Source organism: Leuciscus leuciscus (genome assembly GCF_965113295.1).
Source record: "Leuciscus leuciscus genome assembly, chromosome: 21".
NCBI lineage: Eukaryota > Metazoa > Chordata > Actinopteri > Cypriniformes > Leuciscidae > Leuciscus > Leuciscus leuciscus.
Window position 1 is genome coordinate 3,077,362 of NC_138745.1, and position 26,263 is coordinate 3,103,624.

At 36.4% G+C, this 26,263-nt stretch overlaps 1 protein-coding gene across 1 annotated transcript in view; it reads left to right on the plus strand.

The window, feature by feature from the left end:
* The window catches only part of rab26 (RAB26, member RAS oncogene family), an 84,382-nt gene that overhangs the window by 36,604 nt on the left and 21,515 nt on the right, over positions 1-26,263 (plus strand). Inside the window, exons 3-4 of the mRNA XM_082152560.1 lie at positions 20-86; positions 7,334-7,386. Of these exons, the coding sequence (XP_082008686.1) occupies positions 20-86; positions 7,334-7,386 (120 nt within the window). The remainder of the gene's footprint in view (positions 1-19; positions 87-7,333; positions 7,387-26,263) is intronic.

Sequence of the window (26,263 nt, forward strand, 5' to 3'; positions counted from 1 at the left end):
GTCTCCTCTTGCCCTGTAGATCTGGGACACGGCGGGACAGGAGCGATTCAGGAGTGTGACACACGCCTACTACCGAGACGCACATGGTGAGTTGCACTTTACTTACACGTGAAAGAAAATCCACTCTGTTTGGCCTTCCGAAAATGGATGAAATTTAGAAATTAATTAAAATTATGAAATTAATTTCAAAATTATGAAATGAATCAGTGTGAACTTACGAAGATCTGCTCAAGTTCATTCCGATCGATTGGCTTGAACATCCACTTTTTCAAAATCCGACTCGAAATGATAGTGTTATTAAAGTCCCCCTGCAGTTTATAATTTTATCCCTTAAAACTCATCTTTGATCACCAAAATGACATATTTAAATGATTTATTGTTGAAAAAAAATTCTCCATGCCTTAAAATATCTTGAATGTAACCTGACACCCTTGCCTGGTTCTATGAATATGCAAATTAGCCCCGCCTCCACTCAATGATTATGGTAAGGCGTGTTATATTTCCGACACACGCTTTAGGTGTTTGGCCAATCACAACGCACTGGGTCAGCTGGCCAATCACAACGCACTGGGTCAGCTGGCCAATCACAACGCACTGGGTCAGCTGGCCAGTCACAACGCACTGGGTCAGCTGGCCAATCAGAACACACTGGGTCAGCTGGCCAATCAGAGCATTCTGAGCTTTTCAGAAGGAGGGGCTTTGTAGAAATCAGAGTGTTTTCAGAGGAGCTGTGTGAAAAATAATGTTTTTTTTTTAACATTAAGGGCCAGATTTACTAAGCATGATCTACTGACGACATACAAATTGAACACAATCTATCAAGAGTAGCGCAAATTAGCGTCTGGTTTAAATAATGCAGCAAATACCAGTAAATTGACGAGCGTAAACCGTAGTAAATCACTGTGCATGATCATTTAAATACTCCCCTCCCATACATTTTGCGTCTGAAAGGGAAACTCCTACAAATGCATATGCAAAAATAACCCTGTCCACGCCTTTTCAGCTGACGTTTTTCACCGCGTGTCTTTAGTAAATCCTGACAGTAGTTTTTTAACACCAAAAGAGGGTTTTTTGAGTAAATCTGGCCCTAAAGCATACTAACATATTCTATTACACCCAATAATCAAAATAATGAACTTTTAAACTAACTTTTAAACCACTTTTACTAAAACAATGGGACGAATTAGTAAATTGTGGCCACGATTTGTTAAAATGAGGGAAGTAATTTTGAATGCATGGCCAAGATTTGATCAAATGAGGGTGCGATTAATAAAACAAGGGAATTAAGATGCAAATGGAGTGAGAAAAATTATGTCTTCATGATATTTTTAAAGGAAAACAAGACAACAACAACTACAAAAAACAGATTAAGAAAGTGTTAGAGTTGCAAAAGTTTGGCAGTGTTTCTCTGTCTAAACTCCTGCTGTGAATTAGTTCATGCTTTTATTAATATAATTCTAAAAATGGCACATCTCAGCCATTTGACACTCTATTTTACTCTTTTTCTCCTTCACTTTATCTCTCTCTTTCAGCTTCTCAACTTGTTTTGTTTAGATTTTACATTTAAGTGGCGTCCAGTCGGTTTATCATACAAATAAACTAAAATGCCTCTACAAATATTATTATGAATTATGAATATTACTATGAACTGCATAAACACAACCTGACATGTTAGAAATGAATGAGAACACAGAAATGTTGTAAATGCAGAAGTGTGATTCACCCGTGTTGATGCAGTCCGAGTTGTTTTGACGTATTTATATTTGAGAAAAGGAAAAATAATTTAAATTGAATATCAATAACAACATTGAAATAGAAGTGTGATTTACCCATGAACCCATTTCTGGTGTGCTCTGAGTATTTTCTGGGGTCACGAGGTCATGCATCTGTCCTGCGTCTGCAAACATGGTTGATGAATTTTTCCTATTTGATGTTACAATAGAAACGTTTTTCTAAAACCCATTTATTGTGCCGTCATAATTGCATGATTATATGTTTAGCTGCATTTTATCAGTTGCATTCAGTGTTGTGTTTCTCCTGCTGTCCACGACCCGTTCAGAATTGACCAGTTGAGAATCACTCATATATGATTAGCATGTCATAAACATTATTTATTGCCAAAACAACATCATAATCCAAAACAACACGTTTATGATGAGTGTTTTCTTCCCCATTGAAATGTTAAGAATATTGCATTTGTATTCTGGGTTCATCAACTTGCCTGTAGACAGAAGTACTATCCGTAGTACAACTAAAGTGCAAATGTTTTTTGTTTTTGTACCTTATAATGGTTTTCTATGGGAGAGAAAATGCCAAAGATAAAAGTTTTGTTTTTCCTGTGTTGTTTTTTCGACATGTTGATGACATGAAAAAAACTTTTTTTACTCGCTGAAACGCCTCCATTGTAGTCTTGAGTTTCTTCCGGGAACGAACACGTCACAATATTCCTCATTTAAATAATTCATACGCAGAATAAAGGGGTGGGGCCTGGTTGAGTTAGTTAGTAGTGTGTTAAACTGGCAGTTAAGGGGCGGGACATTTCCCAAACACACTCGAAGCGCTCGACCAATCACAACACACTGCTCCAGCTGACCAATCAGAGCACAGTGTGCTTTTCAGAAGGAGGGGCTTCATAGAGACAGGAACTAAACAGAGCGTTACTGACAGACTGGGAAGAGAGGAGCCGCAACAATGGAGAATATGAGGAAAATAATCAACATTCAAGCAGGAAAACCTGTTCTAGTAGAGAGCAGAAAAAATGATGACCTTGTAAAAGGGGATAACATACTTTAAAGGGTCGAAAACATTATGCAAAGCGACTTTTCTGTGCAAATCCTGTAGTAACACTTTATCCTGTAGTAAAGACGTGTTCAGCATACAGTAAATATCTCTTGAATACATAATACATTGTACCAGACATATATCTTAGCAAAGATGCGCTACTGAATTTCAATGATGTAAGCTTGCATTCAAGCTTGTGTGTTTCAGCCGTTTCAACCAACCAACAGAAAGAGGCACTTACTGCTAAAGTATCGACCATCTAAAGCACAACCAAATGACAAACGGTCATAACAAAATGCATGTTCCTGTATCCAGAGTAGCTGTTTAGCATTCGGGTTTTAGTGCATTGTTAATTTTTCAGTGATGCTTAAGCAAAAAAACGCTTTCCGAGAGCATGTGCGACGCACCCACACCAGCCCACGTTCTTACTCTTTCAAACGAGACTGATTGGATCATAAACAGCAGCTATTATGACCTTTTTAAATGAGGTTCTGATGCATTCTCACACACACACACACACACACACACACACACACACACACACACACACACACACACACACACACACACACACACACACACACACACACACACACACACACACACACACACACACACACACACACACACTCAGCATGCACTTTGACGTTTGATTGACGTTTAAATGAATGCACACTTTTATGCTGCCAACATTTTCCCCTGAAGAGCTTGTCACATGTCACATGCAAACCCATAATCACATCCTAGAGAGGTCCGTGGCTCAGACATTAGGGATGGTGGCTCTCGTATTGTGAGGTTTTATTTGTCTGAGTGAATCAGTGTGTAGAAGCGACTGTACTCCTGACGCCCACACACTGCCTCTCCCATCTGTGCCTGTGTGTCGTCCAGCTCACCGAGAGACGTGGCACTGCAACACACACTGCAGATCAGAGGAAAACACACCTTCATGTGAGATCTGGGAGACGAATGCATTCAGATGCATTACAATTATCATGCGCTTCTGAAATGCAACCTTTTTATTATAACGGTATGGTATTCTTTGAAGTCATGCGCTTTAGATTAGGGTCTAATTCTCACTATTAACTATGAATTTTGCCTCAATAAACTCTGCTTATTAATAGTCAAGTCAAGTCATCTTTATTTATATAGAGTTTTTACGGTACAGATTGTTTCAAAGCAGCTTTACAGTGATAACAGGAACATAATGCAACAAAGATTGTTTCTGTTGCACAGCAGATCTAGAAGAAAATAGTGTCATAGTCCAGATTATAAGTTCAGTGATGGTTCATTTTTGTTGTAAAAAGTTAATTTAGTTAATTTATATATAGCCATAATTCAGTTCTCATATAATGGTGTCAATGCAGTCAGATCAATAATATTGTTAAATATTAATGTGCTTTATAAGTAATCAACATAAAATCAATATCACATTTGCAATCGTGCTGACATATGACTTGTGTAATATGTTATAAATATTAAAAGCAGAATTTTTTTAATATGTTAGTGCCAGTATTGCCTTCAGCCCCATTAGTTCCTGACCCTATGGTCTGATACAAACATTATTCCATCATTTGTTGTTAATGATTGTATCTCATGTGTCCAAGTCAAACTTCATCCCCAAAACATGAAAGAAAGAAGATTAAGAAATTATATTTTGTTTAAAAAATAATCAGTTTTTAGGACCAAAGGCTAAAAATCCAGCTTTTAATGTTGTTTATGTGTCTATGTGGTGTTTTTAATCTGCTTTAAGACAAAGCATGTGTAAATTCATAAGTCGACAGCATTGCTGAGTATTTCCTCCTTAAAACTGCAGTGAACCAAAGACAGTCTCAAACACACGCTTTGAAATCGCTGGTGTTTCTGACGTCACAAACTACCTTGTAACCAATCAGATCAACGTGTGATCGTCAACCAGTGGATCTCTGAGCTGAGTGGAGGCGGGGCTCATTTGCATATTCATAGAACCGCGCATACTAAACGAGGCAAGGGTGTCGAGTTACATTCAAGATATTTTAAGCCATTTTTTTTTTCATTTTGGTGATCAAAGATGAGTTTTAAGGGATAAAGTTATTGACTACAGGGGGACTTTAAGTTTAGGTATTGGGTGATTAAAGGATGTAGAATCACTCGTTGACGATCACACGTTGACCTGATTGGTTACAATGCTCATAAAAATTACGGTAATGATAACTGGGTGGGTGGTCCTAAAAATAGGCTTCATTTTCTTGATTTAAAACATGATTTATTTTGGCTTTAGGGTGAAATGTGACCTAGAAATGTTTTAGTGAGATCTGAATGAGAAATGATGATTCTTCAGCTCTCTTTACCTGCACTATCACCAGATCTACAGAATATTCATACACTATTCATCAGATAAAACAAACAAACACTATGTGAAAGGAAAACGACACAGACGCTCTTGAGTGGAGCTTTGAAACCCATTCATATAAAATCAATGATGCATGAGGTTTATTCGTTTAAACAAGCGAACTGTCTCAGTGCTCAGTCTTATTTACCTAAATTGATTTCCAACCACCTAACAAACCAAATCCAAAGCTAATATCCGTGATTAAAAGGCTTTCCGAGTTAATGGTGCTGTGGTTTGTGGCTAGTTGTAGTTGAGCTGTGTGTCACGGCTCACTCTTCTGCTTTCTCTCCCGTGGGTCAGTAATAAATTATCGTTTTTTTGGACAGGGTTTTGAGAGCAAGATAATAATGGGCTTCAGAAATGGTTTTGACATAATGATTGTTAATTGCAGTCATTATTGTAGTGCCACTCACATGTCAGTCGAACTCGGCTCTGAAAAGACACTTTGTGAAGAGTCTTTGTTTCCCTGCTCCAGTTTTATTGTTTATTCAGGCCAATATGCATTTGAAGCAGCATTTCACATCTTTTGTTCCAGCTTTTGCATATGCTATACTGACATTTACTGTAGGAGAAGAACAGACATCACGTCGTACATGGAGACATGAAGTGGTCGATATTTCTGACACAGTAAAACATTAAAGCTTCATAAGTACAAAATTATGGTTGTTTCAAAAGTGAGGATTTTAGACATTTTGGACTAGTTTGAGTCATTAAATTGCTACTTTTTAAATGACTTTTACCATGCAATTTGTGAAAAATTCAACTTAAATTGTTGGTTGCACACATTGCTTTGATTTTACAGTAACTTTAGGCTCCAATTTATGTTGTAAAATCAAAAAATTAAAATAAAATAGTTTGTGCATTTGCCTTACAGTATAAACTTAAATAACATTTAATTTTTTGAAGCTGATTTCACTTCTGCAATAATTTGCATAGTGTCGTCTTTAAAGGGGTGTTATAATGCCCTTTCCACAAGATGTAAAATAAGTCTCTGATGTCCCCAGAGTGTGTATGTGCAGTTTTAGCTCAAAATACCCTACAGATATTTTTATATAGCATGTTAAAATTGTCACTTTTTGAGAGTGAGCAAAAACACACCGTTTTTGTGTCTGTCCCTTTAAATGCAAATGAGCTGCTGCTCCTGGCACAGGGGGCGGAGCTTCAAGAGCTTGTGTCCTTTTACCTCAAACACACATGCACTTTAAAAATTGTTCAAACCGAAGTCAGAAAGATGGAGAGACTCAAGAAGTGAAAACATGTAGACAACATTTCTGAAATGTTGAAACATAATCAATCACTCCTTTAAAAACAAACGAACTTTCGGTCCGAATTACATCAATTACACCCATTCAGATCTGTGTTCAAACCAGGGGCAGACAGTGTATAAAACATGTCGGCTTCTTCAATCTCTCTCTCTCTCTCTGATACTCAATATTACACCCACGAGCAGTAAATTGTTTCAAGGTTACAGCGGTTTGTGTTTCTGCTCTATTGAAACATATATTTGTTCAGACATTATAAGTGGAGAACACCTGGCTTTAGAGATGCGCGTGAACGACCTGTCGGTTATTTCCATCTGCACAGCTGAATGAGTGTGTCGTTGGGTTCAGACACACACACGATCGTACAGGACCCCGACGCACTGCTGTCATTTCCAATTGTTCTTCCCACGGTTTGGCTCCTGTCACTCAACGCGGGTCTCGGATGCACTCGTTCGGTTTGAAAGACTTCAATCTATTGTCTTGCAAAAAAATAACCAAAGAATTAAAAGCGCCTTGCAGGGAAACTCTGTCGCTGTTAAGAGCTGATAAATTTCCATTCAGACCTTCTCCATTCTGAATAGAAGCGCGTGTGTGTGTGTGTGTGTGTGTGTGTGTGTGTGTGTGTGTGTGTTTGTTCCTCCGTCTGTGCTGCTTCCTCATAGCAGAGATGATAATTATCCTTTAATGTTTGCCCTTCACAGACTCATCTCCCCCAAACCCTAAATAAAGCACTGAATCCATAAATGCATCACACACTGAAAGCTTAAAATCACATGCTTGTGGGACCAAAGAAGTCATGCTTTCTCACTCCTTTGTCTTCTTGTAAAGGAAGATTTTGCAGAGCCAAAGGAAAAGGAAATCAAATGTCTGAGTTGATGTTGTTCTTCCTCCATAATGTGATTATATCGTGTCTCTCTTTCAGCTCTTTTGCTGCTCTACGACGTGACAAATAAAGCTTCTTTTGACAACATACAGGTAAGACCCATGTGACTCATTTGACATTGTACTGTAATTTTAAAACAGTTTCTTTGTGATAATAACAGTGTAAAAGTCCTCTTTCTATTGACTCAAGAGTCACTTCTTGTTGACGTTCAAAGTATTGTCAAACAAAACGGAGGCTAGCTCGACCCTCTCTCCTCCTCATCCCGTCCCCTCCCTCCTCCTCATCCCGTGCCCTCCCCCTCCCCTCCCCTCCGTGCTTCCTGAAACAGTCATGAACCATTTAGAAAAACCAAACTGGATTTACCCTCCTGTCCGGCAGAAACAGACCCTCCTGAATGTCGGATCGGAAGGCCTTCTGCCGGCGGAGTTCTCGTCACCTTTTGAACGCTTTTCCAATGTAAATTCGGGACTATGCGTTCCTTCTCCTTTTCCCTATTCTTTGTTATTTGTTCATCAGAACGTCGACTCTTTGGTCGTGTGTCGGCCATATAAACATTCTCAAGAATATACCATTTTAACGTTAGTCGTTTTTAGGACATCTCTCCTCTAGCTAACTTCCCTCTCCTCCACCCCCCACACCCCCCTTCATGTGCATGCGCACTATTTTCTTTATCTATGCTCAAAAATGCATGTTATTGATCTTATTGTGAATGATTCATCCATGCATATCTGGCATAACCCACTTAAACCCTGCCAGATATGAAAGAAAGCATCAGCCATTATTAACCTTATATGCTGTGCATTGCTTTACTGTACGTGTGTTTAATACACATTGATCTACACACATGGACTCTGTGCAGTAATTATAAGGAGAAGGAGAATAAGGGGGACAGAAAGTTTGGGGCTAATGATTTGTAAATGAGATGCGAGTTTAATGAGTTGAGCATCAAAAGTATTGAGGCCATCTGTCCTACAGGTTTACAGCTGCAGGCCCAGTTATTAATAAATCGTGAAATATTGCACCATTTATAACCATTAGCCGAGGCGCAGGGGGACAGACATCACCCCAGGCTTTTAAAGATCCTTATTAATATGTGAACGTGTAAACACACAACCCCCTCACACTCCCACACACGTTTATTTCTCATTCCTCTCTTCTCTTTTACATGCACACAGACGTGCACGAACAACATCAACTTCAATCACGCGTTCACATGTGCAGTTCCTCAGACCAAAGGTTGCGACTCACTCCCACGTGCATTTGCATCTCAAGAAGCTTTCGTCTGCTATCGGACTCCTAACCATAAGGGACTTTATGAGGGTGTGTGTGTGTGTGTGTGTGTGTGTGTGTGCACCAACACAGCACCTGTTCATTTGCAGAGAAGCACTTATGCCTCAACTCTGCTGCTCAGGTTAATTGGTGTAAATTGATGCTAATCACCATGACGAACCAGGAACAAAAGCCTGAGATATGGAAAGCCAAAGCCTTCATGTCACACTGCAAAAATTTAAAAAAAATTAAACAAAATTAAATTAATGTTCATAAATATTATATATTCATACAACAAAATATTTTTGGGGCCATGCAACTTTTGAGAAAATGATTTAAATAAATTGATAAATTTAAAAAAGTTTTAATTTTTTAAATAGACTAAAAAATTAATGACTTATAATTAAAAAAAATAAAACGTGGAAAGAGTTATTATAAGCATAAACCTGACTAAACACTCTTGTACACTAAAAGTTGAGTTGGTAAGATATTAAAAAATTTGCTCAAGAAGGCTGCATTAATTGAATCAAAATACAGTAAATACAGTAATATTGTGAAATATTATTACAATTTAAAACAGCTGTTTTATATGTGAATATATGTTAAAGTGTAATTTATTGAGCTGAATTTTCAGCATCATTAATCCAGTCTTCAGTGTCACATGATCCTCCAGAAATCATTCTAATTTGATGATTTGATGCTCGAGAAACATTTATGATTATTATCAGTGTTGAAAACAGTTGTTCTGCTTCAGATTTATGTGGAAACCATGATATATTTTATTTTTCAGGATTATTATTTGAAATATTTATTTATAGCATTTTTAACGGTCAGTTTTGATCAATTTAATGCGTCCTTGTTGAGTAAAAGTATTAATTTCTTTAAAAAAAACTAACTTTTGAACAGTAGCGTATCCTGTACAATAAGCTTTGTAATTCCCCTGATGTATTTAACATCAAGCAGCCGATGTTTCAAGCATTACGTTTTCTCTTCATTGTGAAGGCATGTGTCTCTCTGAATAAACACGAGTTTCCTCATGATGTCTGTAATGCAGAGTTGAAGACCTGGCAGAACCGCTTTCATTACTCTCACAGATAATTGACACATTCAGTGCTAAATAGGATTACATTGGATTAAGGGAGGAGAAATGAATTTCACATGGTTGCATCAGCATGTTAAGTAGGTCTTTAATGAATCAACCACATGGTCAATAATGAGCGCTGGCTAAATCTGCTCTTCTGGCTCATAGGAGTCTCATTAAAGTTTTTTTATCCACTTTCACTAATTTACTAATTGTTTGGTGAGACGATGAACATTGTTGTGGCATGTAGGTCAAGCAAAAGAGGGCATTATTTTAGATCAGGCTAAATTGATGAAAATTGGTGATTTGCATACAGAGATAAGTGATAATAACATGAGTTGGCAATATTGTGAGGATTTCTGGCAATACTTGTTTGGCCTTGTTGTTTGAACTTGTTTGGCGATAAAGTTTACTAAATACTGATAGACTAGTTTCATGATCCTTGTTTTGCGACTCCCATTGAAGAGTGTAAGAGTCGTATCTTAAAGTCCCCCTGTAGTCAATCATTTTATCCCTTAAAACTCATCTTTGATCACCAAAATGACATATTTAAATGTTTTTTCCTTGAAAAAAATTTCTTCATGCCTTAAAAGATCTTCAATGTAACTCGACACCCTTGCCTCATTTAGTATGCGCAGTTCAATGAATATGCAAATGAGCCCCGCCTCCACTCTTTAAATTTCATGGAAGTGTTATAAAGTAATCAGGCATCTTTTTAATGTGTCCACAATAATGCATGTTTATTACTATTAATTAATTATTTTTAATTGTGTCGACTTATGTGAGAAACATTCGCATTTTAGATACAAGTTAAATAGTTAAATAGAGTTAAATAGTTAAATAGAGCTAAATATTTCCTAGCGACATACACAGCAGTGGCGTTTCCTTCTCTAATCAGTGTTTTGAACGAATCAGTTGTCCAGATGATTCATTGAGAGTCATTTAGTTCTTTCCGGAATAAATCTGTGTTGTTGAATGAATCGATCAAGTGAATGATTCAGTAACTGACTTATAAGAGGCTTCAAAGAACCACGAGAGCGATTCAAAAGCACTCAGAGCCGTTTGCTCTCCAATTGTTCTCGCAATACTTTGACGAGAATACTTTTTGTGTGATTTGTTCCTGAATGAATCAGTGCTTTGAACGAATCTGTTTAATGAATGATTAAATGACTCACTCATAAAAACAGTTTGGTTCAGACATTTAGTTCTTTCCAGAATGAATCAATGTTTTGAATGAATCGATCGAGTGAATGATTTAATGACTGACACACAAAGTCGTTCGCTTGATTTGTTCCTGAATGAATCAGCGTTGTGAACAAATCTGTTGTAAGAGTCATTCAGTGAATCAGTCATGAACACGGTCTTTAAGTTCTTTCCAGTTTGAATCCGTGTTTTGAATGAATCAATTGAGTGAATGATTCAATGACTGACTCATTAAGGCAGATGCTTGGTTCGTTCCTACATTTTTGTGAACAGAGCACAATGCTAGTATATTTTCCCACATGTTGAGTATGTAGAACTATATTTAAAATTGTGAGCATGTGTCTGCTATTAGCCTGAATGTTCTGTCTTTTATATGTGAAGTGTTCTAGTGCTTGAGTCGTCTGTGAGATTGCATGTTGCAGTCAGTCACATAACGCTGGATTGTTATTCATCGCTCCCTCCAGCTCTTCCTCATCTCACACACTCACACACACTCTCATGCTCCCGGCTCCCGGCTCTCCTGTTGTGAATGTCTCTCTCGGTTTTTTCCTCCGAGTGTCAACAGCTTTGAGATATCGCCCGAGTGACTCGTGGTTCATGAGACTGGCGCTCCAGACATCAGCTGGAGAAGCAGGATAGCAGTTTCTCACTGACTACATTCAGAGACTGTTGAGACACACAGCGCTGTGTGTTTATTAATGAGTGTATCGTACCTTTAAAATTTCGACGGCACTGATGCTTTCCAATATAATTCCATGGAGTTTTGATTTGAAATTCTGAATGAATCCTGTCTAAAGCCAATGCAAATATTAATTTGTTCGTTCGTTCATTCGTCCGTCCGTTCGTTTGTTTTTGTTCGTTCATTCATTCATTCCAATTCAAATCCATTATTAATTTATTCATTTCAATTCAAATCCATTATTCATTTATTTATTTACATTTACATTTACATTTACATTTACATTTATTCATTTAGCTGACGCTTTTATCCGAAGCGACTTACAATTGCTATATATGTCAGAGGTCGCACGCCTCTGGAGCAACTAGGGGTTAAGTGTCTTGCTCAGGGACACATTGGTGTCTCACAGTGGATTCGAACCCGGGTCTCTCACACCAAAGGCATGTGTCTTATCCATTGCGCCACCCCCCCTGAATTTATTTAATTCAAATCCATTATTAATTTATTCATTTCAATTAAAATCCATTTATTATTTATTTATTTAAATTCAAATCCATAATTCATTTATTTACTTCAAATCAAATCCATAATTCATTTATCTATTTAAATATAATTAAAATTCATATTATTTTCTATTTAATTAAATTGCCTTTGTGTGGTATTTGTTTTTTTTAAACTATTTATTTATTTATTTATTTATTTATTTATTTAAAATTCATAATTAATTAATTTAATTCAGTTAAATTCAATTTAATTCAAAATCATATTTATTTATTTAAATCCAATTAAAATTCATAATTAATTAAATTAATTGAAATGTAATTAAGATTCATTTTATTTTTTATTTAGTTAATTTGTCTTTGTGTGGCATTTGGTAATATATATATATATATATATATATATATATATATATATACAGTACCAGTCAAAAGTTTGGAAACATTACTATTGTTAATGTTTTTGAAAGAAGTCTCTTATGCTCATCAAGCCTGCAGTTAAAAAAAAAAAAACAAAAAAAAAAACAGTAATATTATGAAATATTATTACAATTTAAAATAATGGTTCTCTTTTTTAATATATTTTAAAATGTAATTTATTTTTGTGATGCAAAGCTGAATTTTCATCAGCAAGTACTCCAGTCTTTGGTGTCTTATGATCCTTCAGAAATCATTCTAATATGATGATTTGATACTCAGTTATTATTATCAATGATGGAAACAGTTGTGCTGTTTAATATATTTTTTTGGAATACTTTTTTCAGGATTCATTGATGAGTAAAACGTTAACAGCATTTATTCATAAAAACAGCATTTATTCAAAATAAAAACATTTCTAACAATATAAATCGTTACCATCACCTTTTATCAATTTAACGCATCCTTGTTGAATTAAAGTACTAATTTCTTAAAAAAAAAAAGTTATTGTTCCCAAACTTTTGAACGGTAGTGTATATTGTTACAAAAGATTTCTATTCTAAATAAATACAGTTCTTTTTAACTTTTTATTCATCAAATAATCCTGAAAAAAGTATCTCAGGTTATAAAAAAAATATTAAGCAGCACAACTGTTTCCAACATTGATCATAAATCATCATATTACACTCATTTCTGAAGGATCATAAGACACCAAAGACTGGAGTACTTGCTGATGAAAATTCAGCTTTGCATCACAAAAATAAATTACATTTTAAAGTATATTAAAAAAGAGAACCATTATTTTAAATTGTAATAATATTTCATAATATTACTGTTTTTTTTTTTGTGTTTTTTAACTGCAGGCTTGATGAGCATAAGAGACTTCTTTCAAAAACATTAACAATAGTAATGTTTCCAAACTTTTGACTGGTACTGTATATATATATATATATATATATATATATTTATTTATTTCAAGTGAATAATTTATTTATTATATTTTTTCTGTTTAATTGAATAATTATTTAAAACATGTCAAATAAATGACATTCAATTTCAAAATTAATTGTGAGGATATGCCACTCAGGATCATGTGATCATAGGATAATTTGTTATTTGTGATTTATTATAATTATTAATAATAAATATAAATATTTATTGAACCTTGGTGTATTTCATTATATTGCAGTTGCCATGATTTTCTAAGAGCGTGTGGCACAGGATTCCTGCTGCTCTTAACCACACTCGTTTACCATGGTAACGCACAGCTTCGCATGGCTTATTGCTCATTAACTCTAATCATCCTGTAAACTATATATATATTCATAGGGAGTCTAGTTGGCCATTTTGAGTTTGTTCTGCCTAGATGTTCAATCCTAAAGCCAAAAACAGTGCTGTAATTTACCTGAGATTATTCAGCTTTAATGGTGCAGTTTCTGTCTTTCTCTCCTGTTTTAACAGCGGCTTCAACTATTAGTCTGTTTTTAGCTCTTTAGATTTAATGAAACATTGTGGCATTTCCTACTTTGCAGTTCCTCTCATCTCACATTACGTTATTCTCTCTCTCGCTCTATTGCATCTTCCTCTCACAGAGTCTCCAGGTTTGTTTTCTCTCACTCACTCACTCACTCACTCACACACACACACACACACACACACACACACACACACACACACACACACACACACACACACACACACACACACACACACACACACACACACACACACACACACACACACACACACACACACACACACACACACACACACACACACACACACACACACACACACACACACACACACACACACTCTCACTCACTCACTCACACACACTCTCTCTCTCACTCACTCACTCACTCACTCACTCACTCACTCACTCACTCACTCACTCACACACACTCTCTCTCTCACTCACTCACTCACTCACTCACTCACTCACTCACTCACTCACTCACACTCTCACTCACTCACTCACTCACTCACTCACTCACTCTCACTCACTCACTCACTCACTCACTCACTCACTCACTCACTCACTCACTCACTCACTCACACACACACACACACACACACACACACACACACACACACACACACTCACTCACTCACTCACTCACTCACTCACTCACTCACTCACTCTCTCTCTCTCTGTCTCTCTCTCTCTCTCACTCACTCACTCACTCACTCACTCACTCACTCACTCACTCACTCACTCACTCACTCACTCACTCACTCACTCACTCACTCACTCACTCACTCACTCACTCACTCACTCACTCACTCACTCACTCACTCACTCACTCACTCACTCACTCACTCACTCACTCACTCACTCACTCACTCACTCACTCACTCACTCACTCACTCACTCACTCACTCACTCACTCACTCACTCACTCACTCACTCACTCACTCACTCACTCACTCACTCACTCACTCACTCACTCTCCCTCTCTCTCTGATTGAAGCGTTGATCTCTCCGGCGTTTCTCGATGTCTGAGGAGTTTCTGTGTCAATGTTTCCCGCTGTGTACCGTTCGCCCGCCGCCGTGACTGTGATCTGGTTATTATCGGTGTGTGTTTGTGTGAGTAATCTGAGCTGCTATTGTTTGATCAATCTTCGCTTGATAGCGAAACACAGCCTGAATGCATAATTACAGACAATGCCTTTGATTAAAACAGAGCCATTTATATAATCACTGGCTACTGGTTGCAGGTCAAGTGAATCACTCACAGATCCAGATACTAACCTAAAGCAGCAACACAACTTATTAAATCCATTCAATAAAGCAATGATTAGATTCATTTCGATGATAGAAGATTAGACATTGTTATACATTTTTATTCATTTGAAGTTGAAAACGGTTGCCTTGAATTACTTTAAGTCTTTACATTTTGATATATATAACACGCGTCCTAACCAGACGCGAGGCGATAAGATTCCAGAGACAAATAATGTCTGTCCACACTAGACGCGACGCGACTGCGAGATGCGTCAAAATCAATCAAAACCCACAGCCAATCAGAACAGCGTGTCGGCGGAGTCAGCCAATCAGAACAGTGTGTCGGCGGAGTCAGCCAATCAGAGTTCACAGTTTGAAAGTTCTTGTTTCCATTTGTTTAATTTGAAGATCTGAGGTGAATTATCCACTGTTGCTTTTACAGCCTCAAAGCTGGAGCACTAAATGATATTCAGAGTCACATGACACGCTTTTAACATTAAATAAAGCACATAAACAGCACCTGAGATTATCATCGCCACACTTTGTGTTTGTTTGTTCCAGCGCGACGTCACAGAAAAATAGAAACCGTTTCTAAAATAGAATTTGCTCCACAAACTTCATGGAAAGAAACCGTGATGACAGAAAGCAGCATCATGTTTGCTTTCTTTATTTTATAAAAGCACAATGATTTGTCGTTATTGTGAGTTTAACAAAATAAAAATACACCAATACAATACAAAATCTTGACCAAAAATGTACAGTATGCTCCTCTTGATGGAAATAACATCACAACATTTATATCCATCAATATTTGCTCAAGATCTTGTATTGACAGTGCAAGAGTCCAGCGCTCTGTAAAGTCTCCTCCAGTTTTCACCCTAAATTATATTGCAATTAATATTTTTAACTTGGACAATTGGACAATTTTTACAGTAAAATTCCAACAATGCAATGTTAAACCATTTACATTTTTCACTGTATGTACCGTGTATTGTAAGATATCTTACTGTTAATTTACCAGGTTTTTACTGTAGCATATTTTTACCAGTACATTTGTGCAGTGTGAATGTTTTTGGTCCTGTGTTATACACTCTTTTGATGTGGATGTTGGTTTGCTGAGTGTTTCATGGATCTCTTCCAAAGAGCGTCTCTAGAGATTCGTTTGAGTGAAAATGCAGAAGGTGGAGCAGAAACAGTCCATTGAGGACATAAAGTTTCTGCTGTCAGTGACAAGAGTTCATTCAAGAGGATCCTTCTTCTAAAGAGAAGTCACACACACACACACACACACACACACACACACACACACACACACACACACACACACACACACACACACACACACACACACACACACACACACACACACAGCAATGCATCAGTTCTTCTGAGCCTCGAAACACATAATTGACCAGCTTTGCCCTCCTTTAGATGAAAGACACTCTCGGTTTGGCACAATGCCACTTTAGCTTTACAGTTTTCATTCAATTGCACAAGTATAACTTTCACTGAGGGCTAGGTTTTAATTTAGATTACTTTTTTTTTTCCTCTCATATGTGAAAGTCATGCATCAAGTCTTATCGAGTCTCTGCAGCTCTGAATATTCAGGGTTACAGTCGAGATTCAATTGCATTCAATTAGATTTGCATTTGCTCAAGTACACAGCAGTGCGTGCAAGGCAGCGAATGAATGTTAAAGGCTTGTCTCAAATGTGCTCACTTTTCTGCGTGCACTCGTCCGTATAACATATGCTTTTCCAAAAGACAATTAAAATACAATTCTCAGTAAAAGGAATTGATGTTTGAGACACATCTTCTCATTGGTCATTGGTGTTGGAAAATATGTGAACTTTAACAGACCTTTAGTGTTAGAAGTTTAGAAGAAACCCCGAAAACCACAGTGTCTGAGGAACATTAATATAAAGCGGCCTTGCAAACACTGTAAAAACAAGGTCAAGGGGTGTTTGGATGACAAATGGATGTAGTTAGAAGCATTACCAGACGAAGTTTTTTTTTGAGAAACAATGGCTCTTTGTGGAGCTTTATGTGACGGATAATGAAGAACAGTCTTTGGTCTGATAATTAGTTTAGGTTTTTTTTTGTTTTTTTTTGTAAATATAAAATAGGGCCTATATAGAATAAAAGGCAAGAAAATTCACTGCAAAAAGTTCTAAACGTTCAATAATATCTCAACATTAATTACAAAAATAATATGCAAAAAATTCTAACAAAATATACTAATAATATGTGTATAAAATATACAAAAATTCAATATAGTATACAAAAATAAAACAAAATATCTAAACAATCTTAAATCAAGAAACATTTACTCGAGAAGCTAAATTAAATATGATATAAAGTCTTGCTTTCTCAATTATTTATCAATTTAGTGCTTAAAAAAACAAATATCTGCCAACAGTCTGATTTTTTTTTTTTTTTTTTTTTTTTATAAACTCACTTAATTTTTTTTCTTCAGAAAACAAGTAATTTTGTTTCCCAAGTAAATGTTTCTTGATTTAAGAATGTTTAGATATGTTTAGAATGTACAGAACCTTAAATATATAGAAATTTACAAAAGACTACATCAAACTAATAATAACAGTATAATCAAATCAACAAATATCAAAAAGCCGAGGGAAATAGCATGTAAATATGTGTGTGAATGACCGCTATATCTGCACAGTAATGCAGTATATGGCATATAATAGGACACTTTCCAGCCATTTTCTCTCCATCCAGGCGTCAGATAAGAGCCTGACTCTTTGAGGATGAAGTGTGTCGGCATTATATCCATTATTTCCAACCATTACAGTCCCTTTGAAGACACATTCACACTCTCTCACACCCTTGAGCCAAAGATCACATGCCAAATCTTTTAATTTCCTTTATGGAGACAATTTCAGTGATGAAATGAAAGACGACACACAATCCCCACCGAAATCAAACATTATTTTAACGTGTTTTATCTGATTTATCCTGAAGCATGTCTGGAGTCTCTTTGAATTTCCTCTGTATATCCCACAATATCTTCAGATTTCAGTGACCCGACCGACATCAGCTCTGACCCTTTTAGCAGGAGGTTGAAGGGAATCTAATGCTTCGTCTGTCATCATCACTACCATGATGCTTTCTGGGGTTTCGGAGCACTTGTGCAAACATTCAAACTTTTCATTTACTGCGAAATGAGTGTAATGTTGCATAAAACTGCCTTTTAAACTTATGTACAAGCTATAGGGAAGACATTACCTGGCTTTACTCCTTCACATCCAGTGAAAACTTTGCCATTTCATATTAAAAGCCTGAGGGGAATGTATAAGCATGCAAACAGTGATGGTAATGTTAGTCACTCTTGTAATATTTTGAAGGACCCATTACTTTGTCAGTGATTTGAACTCGTTCGCACAGTCATGCTTATGCATAAGAACCAGATCAGTGTTACCTGGAAACACCCGAGAGGAGTTCAGGCCGAGCTCTCGTTGGCGTCTTGGTTAGTCAATGCATTTTTCATGAGAGGCTTCTAGAGAAACCACAGAGAACTGAATCAATAGAGAGTTGCTGTTTCATTCTGTTTCTCATAGGGAGGTTTTATTCAGTATTAAAGGGATGGTTCGGAGTATATCAACCGAGGGTCCTTTGCACCATGAGCTCGAGCCAAACACCCCCCAGAAGCCTTTTTCCCCTTAACGTTATTAAAGTTAGAGCTTATTTAGAGATATCAGCCGGATGTCTTAGCACAGGCGCTAATGGATCCAAGGCTGTATCTGGTAAATTACTCCACTAATAATGCCCAGAATGATACCAAACTTCTACAGCAGTACAAATAGGTTCTGTACTCATAAAACGAGGCATTGGAAAGTTTGTAAGTACATCAGGAGTTTATTTAAATAACACTTGCCTGACGGCTAATGCTACCGCTAACCCGGACGTCGACGTCACTTCAAGGGTTTGGGAAAAGCATGTATAAGTCCTGCAGAAAGCGATCATAAGGATGAAGTGTAACGACGCCCAGTTCCAGGAATACACTAATATTTTGTTGGTAGTGCCAGTTTATAACAATTATTAGTTAACACTAAGTTGTCAACACTTCGGAAAAAATTATAATTTGTCGTTACACTTCATCCTTATGATCGCTTTCTGTCAGGACTTATACATGCTTTTCCCAAACCACTGAAGTGATGTCGACGTCCGGGTTAGCGGTAGCATTAGCCGTCAGGCAAGTGTTATTTAAATAAACTTTACAAACTTTCCAATGCCTCGTTTTATGAGTACAGAACCTATTTGTACTACTGTAGAAGTTTGGTGCCATTCTGGGCATTATTAGTGCGGTAATTTACCAGATACAGCCTTGGATCCATTAGCGCTGCACTAAACCATCCGGCTGATATCTCTAAATAAGCTCTAACTTTAATAATGTTCAACCAAGGGAGAAAAGGCTTCTGGGGGGTGTTTGGCTCGAGGTCATGGTGCAAAGGACCCTAGGCTGATTTTACTCCGAACCATCCCTTTAACCCTGTAAATCTTCTTTCTTTTCTTTTTTTTTGACATGGAACTTGAGCCTTTGACAAAATCTAAAATAATAGTAATAATAATAAAGTTTGCATGTTTTTTTTTTTCTTGAGGATCATATTTGATACATCAGGCTTTTATGGCTCATATAGTCTGATATAGTGAGAATATGGAAAAAAACTGCTAAATTTTATTCAGACACTCAAACTGAGATCGAATAAGATGCTGATATTCACAGTATATGGACAAAAAGTGATGAAATTCTGATGCTTGTAATGTAAATCAATGAGATCTTTATAACAATACAGCAGATACTGACATAAAATGCATAAACATTTCAACATCTGCCAATAAATATGTCTCCGCAAGATGATATTTAAATGCTTAGTTTTATAATCAAAGCTCTGTCGTTTTAAAACATGTAATGCAATGCAATACAATGATGATTTAGAGATAAACAAATAAACTTGATGATCATATTTGAGTCTCAAATATATAAATAATATAATATATAAATTATAATATATTTATATATAAATAAATAAATAAATAAATAGATATTTCTGAATTTTTCAAAAAAATGATGTATGGATAATCAAGTAAACTGGAGTTGCTTCAGTCCAGTGTTCATCTTGAAATATTATTAACTATATAAAAGTTACTTTTACCATGTGTTTACCGTCCTCTTACTGTGGTGGAGATGAAATAGCAGTAATAATAATGAATTTTGAAACCGAATGCATCCAGTCGCAGTGATTCATGCCGAAGAGCTCTTCAGTTTCACTCACTGGGGAAGCGCTGCTTGATTTGCATCTGTTTTATGTGTCTATCTAATTGTTATGACCCACATGCAACATAAAGTGAAGTCCTACAAAAAAATATAGTTAAAATTAAAAAAAGAAAAGTTTTAAAAGCCTAGAGGATAAAAAAGCAACTAATATCACATGAAGCTGGAGAGGTGAAGCTAAACCGAGAGAGAACAAAGAATCAAACAAAAGAGGTTTTATTTATTTATTTTTGCATTTATTTATTTATGTATTTTTTATTTATGCATTTTTATTTATTTATGCATTTATTCATGCATTGATTTATTTGCTCGCTCACTCACTTTCACTTGTTACTACCAGCCAAACCTGGACTTGGGTCGTAACACAGAACAGTAAATCCAGCAGCACCAGATGTTATACGTTCTGATCCAGCGCTCCTGAAATGATATGCAGGGATACACACTTTCATTCCTCTGAGCAGAATCAGCACTTCTCAGTTCAGGATTAAAGAAGACTGGAGGACAGAGACACACTTTCTGACACCGTTTGAAGTGTTTGTCCGTCTGAAGAACACACATGCTTTGACTGGAACACAGCAGTGGAAAGTTGTGTTGAAATAATACAATATTTATCAGACCTCACCACCTTCTCACATCCAGATGCACAAGTATCTGACATCCCGTGCATATCGTTACACAAGGTTTTCTTATTTTAAATATAACTAAGAGAAGACCATAACTTTACAGGAATTTTCTGAATAGTTTTTTTAACAGGTGTTTTACCTGTGTTTTGAATTATGCATTGCATTGTGTTGAAGGAAATGTCTGTAAACTTCTAGGAAAGGACGCCTATAGTCAGCAATTTATCTTGAAAAGCTTTTTCAGTTCTGAATTTTTCGTGTCTTTGTGTTGCTATTAAAAAGTAACGTATTACAATATAACATTTTTGCTCATGGAAACCACTGAGGCATCTGAGCCAATCAACTGAACCGTAAATGTCATGTGACTAATCACTCTAGACTCGAGCCACAGGAAGACATCGTAATGATGGCACCACACATCATACGACAAACATATGTTTGCATGAAACTCTTTACTCACCGCCGGTGAGATCACAGGTTTGGAGGAGCTCTGGTTAGAGTCAGTTTTGAAGGTTCATCCGTTTCCATTGTCTAATTGTATGATCACACACACACTTCTCTGTTCACCATCAGGGTTTCTGAGAGCCTAACAGCACGATGTTCCAGATATAGAAAAGAACAAACAATTCTCTCTCAAAGGAATGATCTTTGTTTAGTTGTTATTTTAAAATGCAAATCTCGATGGTTCTGAATGTGAGTTGACACTGTCCGACTGTCAGTCTTCTGTATAATGATTCAGGCTGGATCATGGCAGATAACTTCACCGTCACCATCACGGTCAGACAGCAGGACCAGTGTGTATGGAGGTATTTTTGGTGCAAAACTACTGAACGCCTGTGACAGTGAAATTTGTAGTTGTAGAGAATAGCCACACATGTGTATCAGTAAATTTGAAGTCACAGAGAGAAATGTTTTAAGAGTTGCAAACTTGTAGACTTTTTTTTATCTTTCACAAACACAACACAACAGTTACACCTTCTCAAATTCTTCATTGCAGGTGCACAAATCCTATTCTACAAATCACAAATTAAGAAACTCATACACTCACATGTTTGCTACAGTTGCTGCAGTGAATATGGTGCAAAACGCATTTAAACACCTGCATCAAAAAATGTGAAGTCACGGAGAAATTTTGCTCATCTGCAAATCAGTATATGAATTCATCCAATGAGAGTTGCACACTTGTAGAATATTTTCTCACAAATGTCTTGTATATTTTTCTAGCACAAACACAAGTACATAACTACAGCTGCTTGAATCTGCTGCGACGAATCTCAAACACTGTTTTTCTCTTTCAGGTGACAAGTTTCGCGCGCTCTCCCTTTTGCACCAAGTGCACCGTGAAATGTGGGGCAAAAGTGAGTTGTGCATCTGTAGAGGCAGTGGGCGGAGCCTACATGAATATTCATGAGTTTCCCGGGCATGTGCGTGGAACTGCTCATTCTAGTTCACGCTCCTCGTTTCTCAGCAGGTTTAATGGATTATTTCAAAAAAGGTAAATATAGTTTCAGCGCGATCTTAAACTACAATTGTGTATCGTTTTGTTAAACTCATAATGTTTTTATTAATTCGTCACTGACTGAATGATTGCTTGCATTCACTTCGTGTAGGCCTATATACAGTAGCTACAGCAAACTTCAACTCGCCGTATAAATTGCACCTTGCGAAGCTTTAAAACTGTGGCTTTTACTAATTGTTATCATTTGTTGATTGCAATAAACAAAAAAAAACCTCATAAATGTATCTGTGGGCTAACACTTTTTAAAATATATATAATATATCCTGGTGTGATTGTTCTTAAATTCTTGTTCGTTTAAATAAGCCAAATCATTTAAGACCAAACTCAAGCATGAATGTGTTGCTTTAATACATACGTACAATTTGGATTAAACAAAATTGTATGGACAAAAGTGGATAAATTACATTTGATACAACTAGGTTACTGTAAATGAGAAATAAAAAAAAACACTTAGAATTATTTTACGGAATATAATAAGCCACCAATTTGATGTTCTAAAAAAATATTTACAAACATACTGGCAAAATAATGTAACAATATTATTTTTTAATGTTTTGATTGCAAGGTGTACTTGTGCTGGTTTTAATAATATATATACTGTTTAAAAGTTTGGTATTAGTAAGGTTCTAAGGTAAGGTACCTCTAAGGTACCAAGACTACATTTATCTGAGTTTATCATTTAACAGTAATATTGTGAAATATTTTTATCAACTGTTTTCTATTTTAATGTTGTGATGGCAGAGCTAATTTTACTCTAGATTTCAGTGTCACATGACCCTTCAGTCATTCTAATACTGATTTGCTGCTCAAGAAACATTTCTGATTATTATCACAGTTGAAAATGGTTGTGCTGCTTAATGAAGTGTGGAAATTGACCTTGCCTGCTTTAAAAGTATAACATTTCTTAAATCATAGTGATTCCAAACTTTTGTCATGCAAATCTTAAATGTTTATTTGGACATTGATATGGTTGTGGAGTTATTTCCCAGAGATTATTGCCAGAGATGACACAGTTGTAAAGCTTCATAAGGTAAGTTATCAGAAGAGCTTAGCAATAAATAAATTAAATGGTAATGGTTCATGTATTTAGAAATATTCTGCTCTTCTGTTGGAAATAAGTGCTGTAATCATTCAGGTGTTCTGGAATTTTTGGTTTTATGGTAAAAGTGGGACGTATTATTATAATTTTTTTTTTTGCAGTGACATTCAACAAATTATAACAAAAGACAGTTTAAAGCATTGCAATGTACAGAGGAAAAGCACAACGAAATGAACGAGTTGAAGTTTGCTGTAGCTACTGTATATAGGCCTACACGAAGTGAATGCCAGCAATCATTCAGTCAGTGACGAATTAATAAAAACATTATGAATTTAACAAAACGATACACAATTGTAGTTTAAGATCGCGCTGAAACTATATTTACCTTTTTTGAAATAATCCATTAAACCTGCTGAGAAACGAGGAGCGTGAACTAGAATGAGCAGTTCCACGCGCATGCCCGGGAAACTCATGAATATTCATGTAGGCTCCGCCCACTGCCTCTACAGATGCACAACTCACTTTTGCCCCACATTTCACGGTGCACTTGGTGCAAAAGGGAGAGCGCGCGAAACTTGTCACCTGAAAGAGAAAAACAGTGTTTGAGATTCGTCGCAGCAGATTCAAGCAGCTGTAGTTATGTACTTGTGTTTGTGCTAGAAAAATATACAAGACATTTGTGAGAAAATATTCTACAAGTGTGCAACTCTCATTGGATGAATTCATATACTGATTTGCAGATGAGCAAAATTTCTCCGTGACTTCACATTTTTTGATGCAGGTGTTTAAATGCGTTTTGCACCATATTCACTGCAGCAACTGTAGCAAACATGTGAGTGTATGAGTTTCTTAATTTGTGATTTGTAGAATAGGATTTGTGCAGCTGCAATGAAGAATTTGAGAAGGTGTAACTGTTGTGTTGTGTTTGTGAAAGATAAAAAAAAGTCTACAAGTTTGCAACTCTTAAAACATTTCTCTCTGTGACTTCAAATTTACTGATACACATGTGTGGCTATTCTCTACAACTACAAATTTCACTGTCACAGGCGTTCAGTAGTTTTGCACCAAAAATACCTCCATAAGTGTGTGTGTGTGTGTGTGTGTGTGTCGGCTCGAAGTGTTTCTGCTGGTTGGACAGATTAAATGATTTCTCTCTGTTCTCCTGACGCCCACAGACTGAATTAAACGCTTGTCGTAGAAAGTGTGTTCATGTGCATCTTCACTGTTTTGACTGCGCTTTCATGTTTGATTAGTCATTTGAGTTTAGATGAACTCACTTGGTTACACATTCACAGAGCCAAATTAGATTTAACCATTTTTATGTCCATGAAATAAAATAAAAATCACTTGTTGTACTTCATTATGTATTAAAGTGCCCTATTGTGCAGTTTTAAAGGTCTCCTTTAACAGGTTTACATGCATCCAAGGTCGAAAAACACTTTAATTTTCTCGGTTCGATCAAGGATTCAGTCTCTCTAAACCCCGCCTCTCTGAGAGCTGCTCTGCTCTGATTGGTCAGATGACCCAGTCTGCTCTGATTGGTCAGAAACCAAACACTCATCATATCTGAATCTCAGCTCTTGATACACAGTGATACGAACGTGGCACTAATACATAAAAAAAAACATAATACACAATAGTGGCACTTTAATATATAAATTAGATATTTAATTATCTGACCATGCATGTCCAGTTTTGTCCAGACTCTTTCAATCTGTCACTGTTATGTTATGCATTATTAATAGATATTCAACATCAATGTGAAAATGTCTCCTTTATTTGCAGTCAGTATTTGTCAGCAAACATTTCCAGGTCTTTGAATGATATTTAACTATTTTGAACCTCATCTTTCTGATACTGAACGGATCGTCTGACGGTCTATTTCACTAAAATCAGTGTATTGTATGAATCCTGCGTGGTCCTGTCGTGCAGCACTTCCTCGAGACTGAATTCTCCTGCAGTTTCCACACACACTGACTGCATTACTCTGGATGTTCAGATGAGAACTGTGCGCAGTAATGAGACGCTGGCTCTCCATCTGTAAACATAACCACATGTTTCTCCCTACAGCCCTCAAGGGCAGAACAAAATTGTGTCATTTGTTGTACTTTTCCTTTTTGGTCCGTTGTTTTAAAATAGAAAATCGATGCGTGTCTCCAGCTCCTTTACTTGTGAGGGCCGCATTAATATGGATAAGAGAACAGCAGTGGGATTGAGGGACTTGGCATGGAGAACCCATTGCTCTTCTCTGTTCTGATTCCTCTTGCTGCTCATAATTAACCTCACATTCTGGGTCAGTGTGAAGAGTGTAATTGGCTGTGGTAATTTAACCCTGGCGTGACCGAGGGGGAGTTTTGATTGGATGTTGAGGATGTTGACTGGCTGGATCAAGTGAATATCACATGATAAGTAACCTTATATAAATTGTATAGCACTGACGTTTAAAAGTTTTTCTCCAGACATTTTAATTAATGCTACAAAAGATTTCTATTAAATTCATTTAAATTCTATTCATCAAAAAAAAAAAAAAAAAAAAAAAAAAAAGTTTTTATTTTTTAACACAGTTTCAACAAAAATATGAACTGTTTTCAACATTGATAATAATAAGTGTATTTTGAGCTGCTG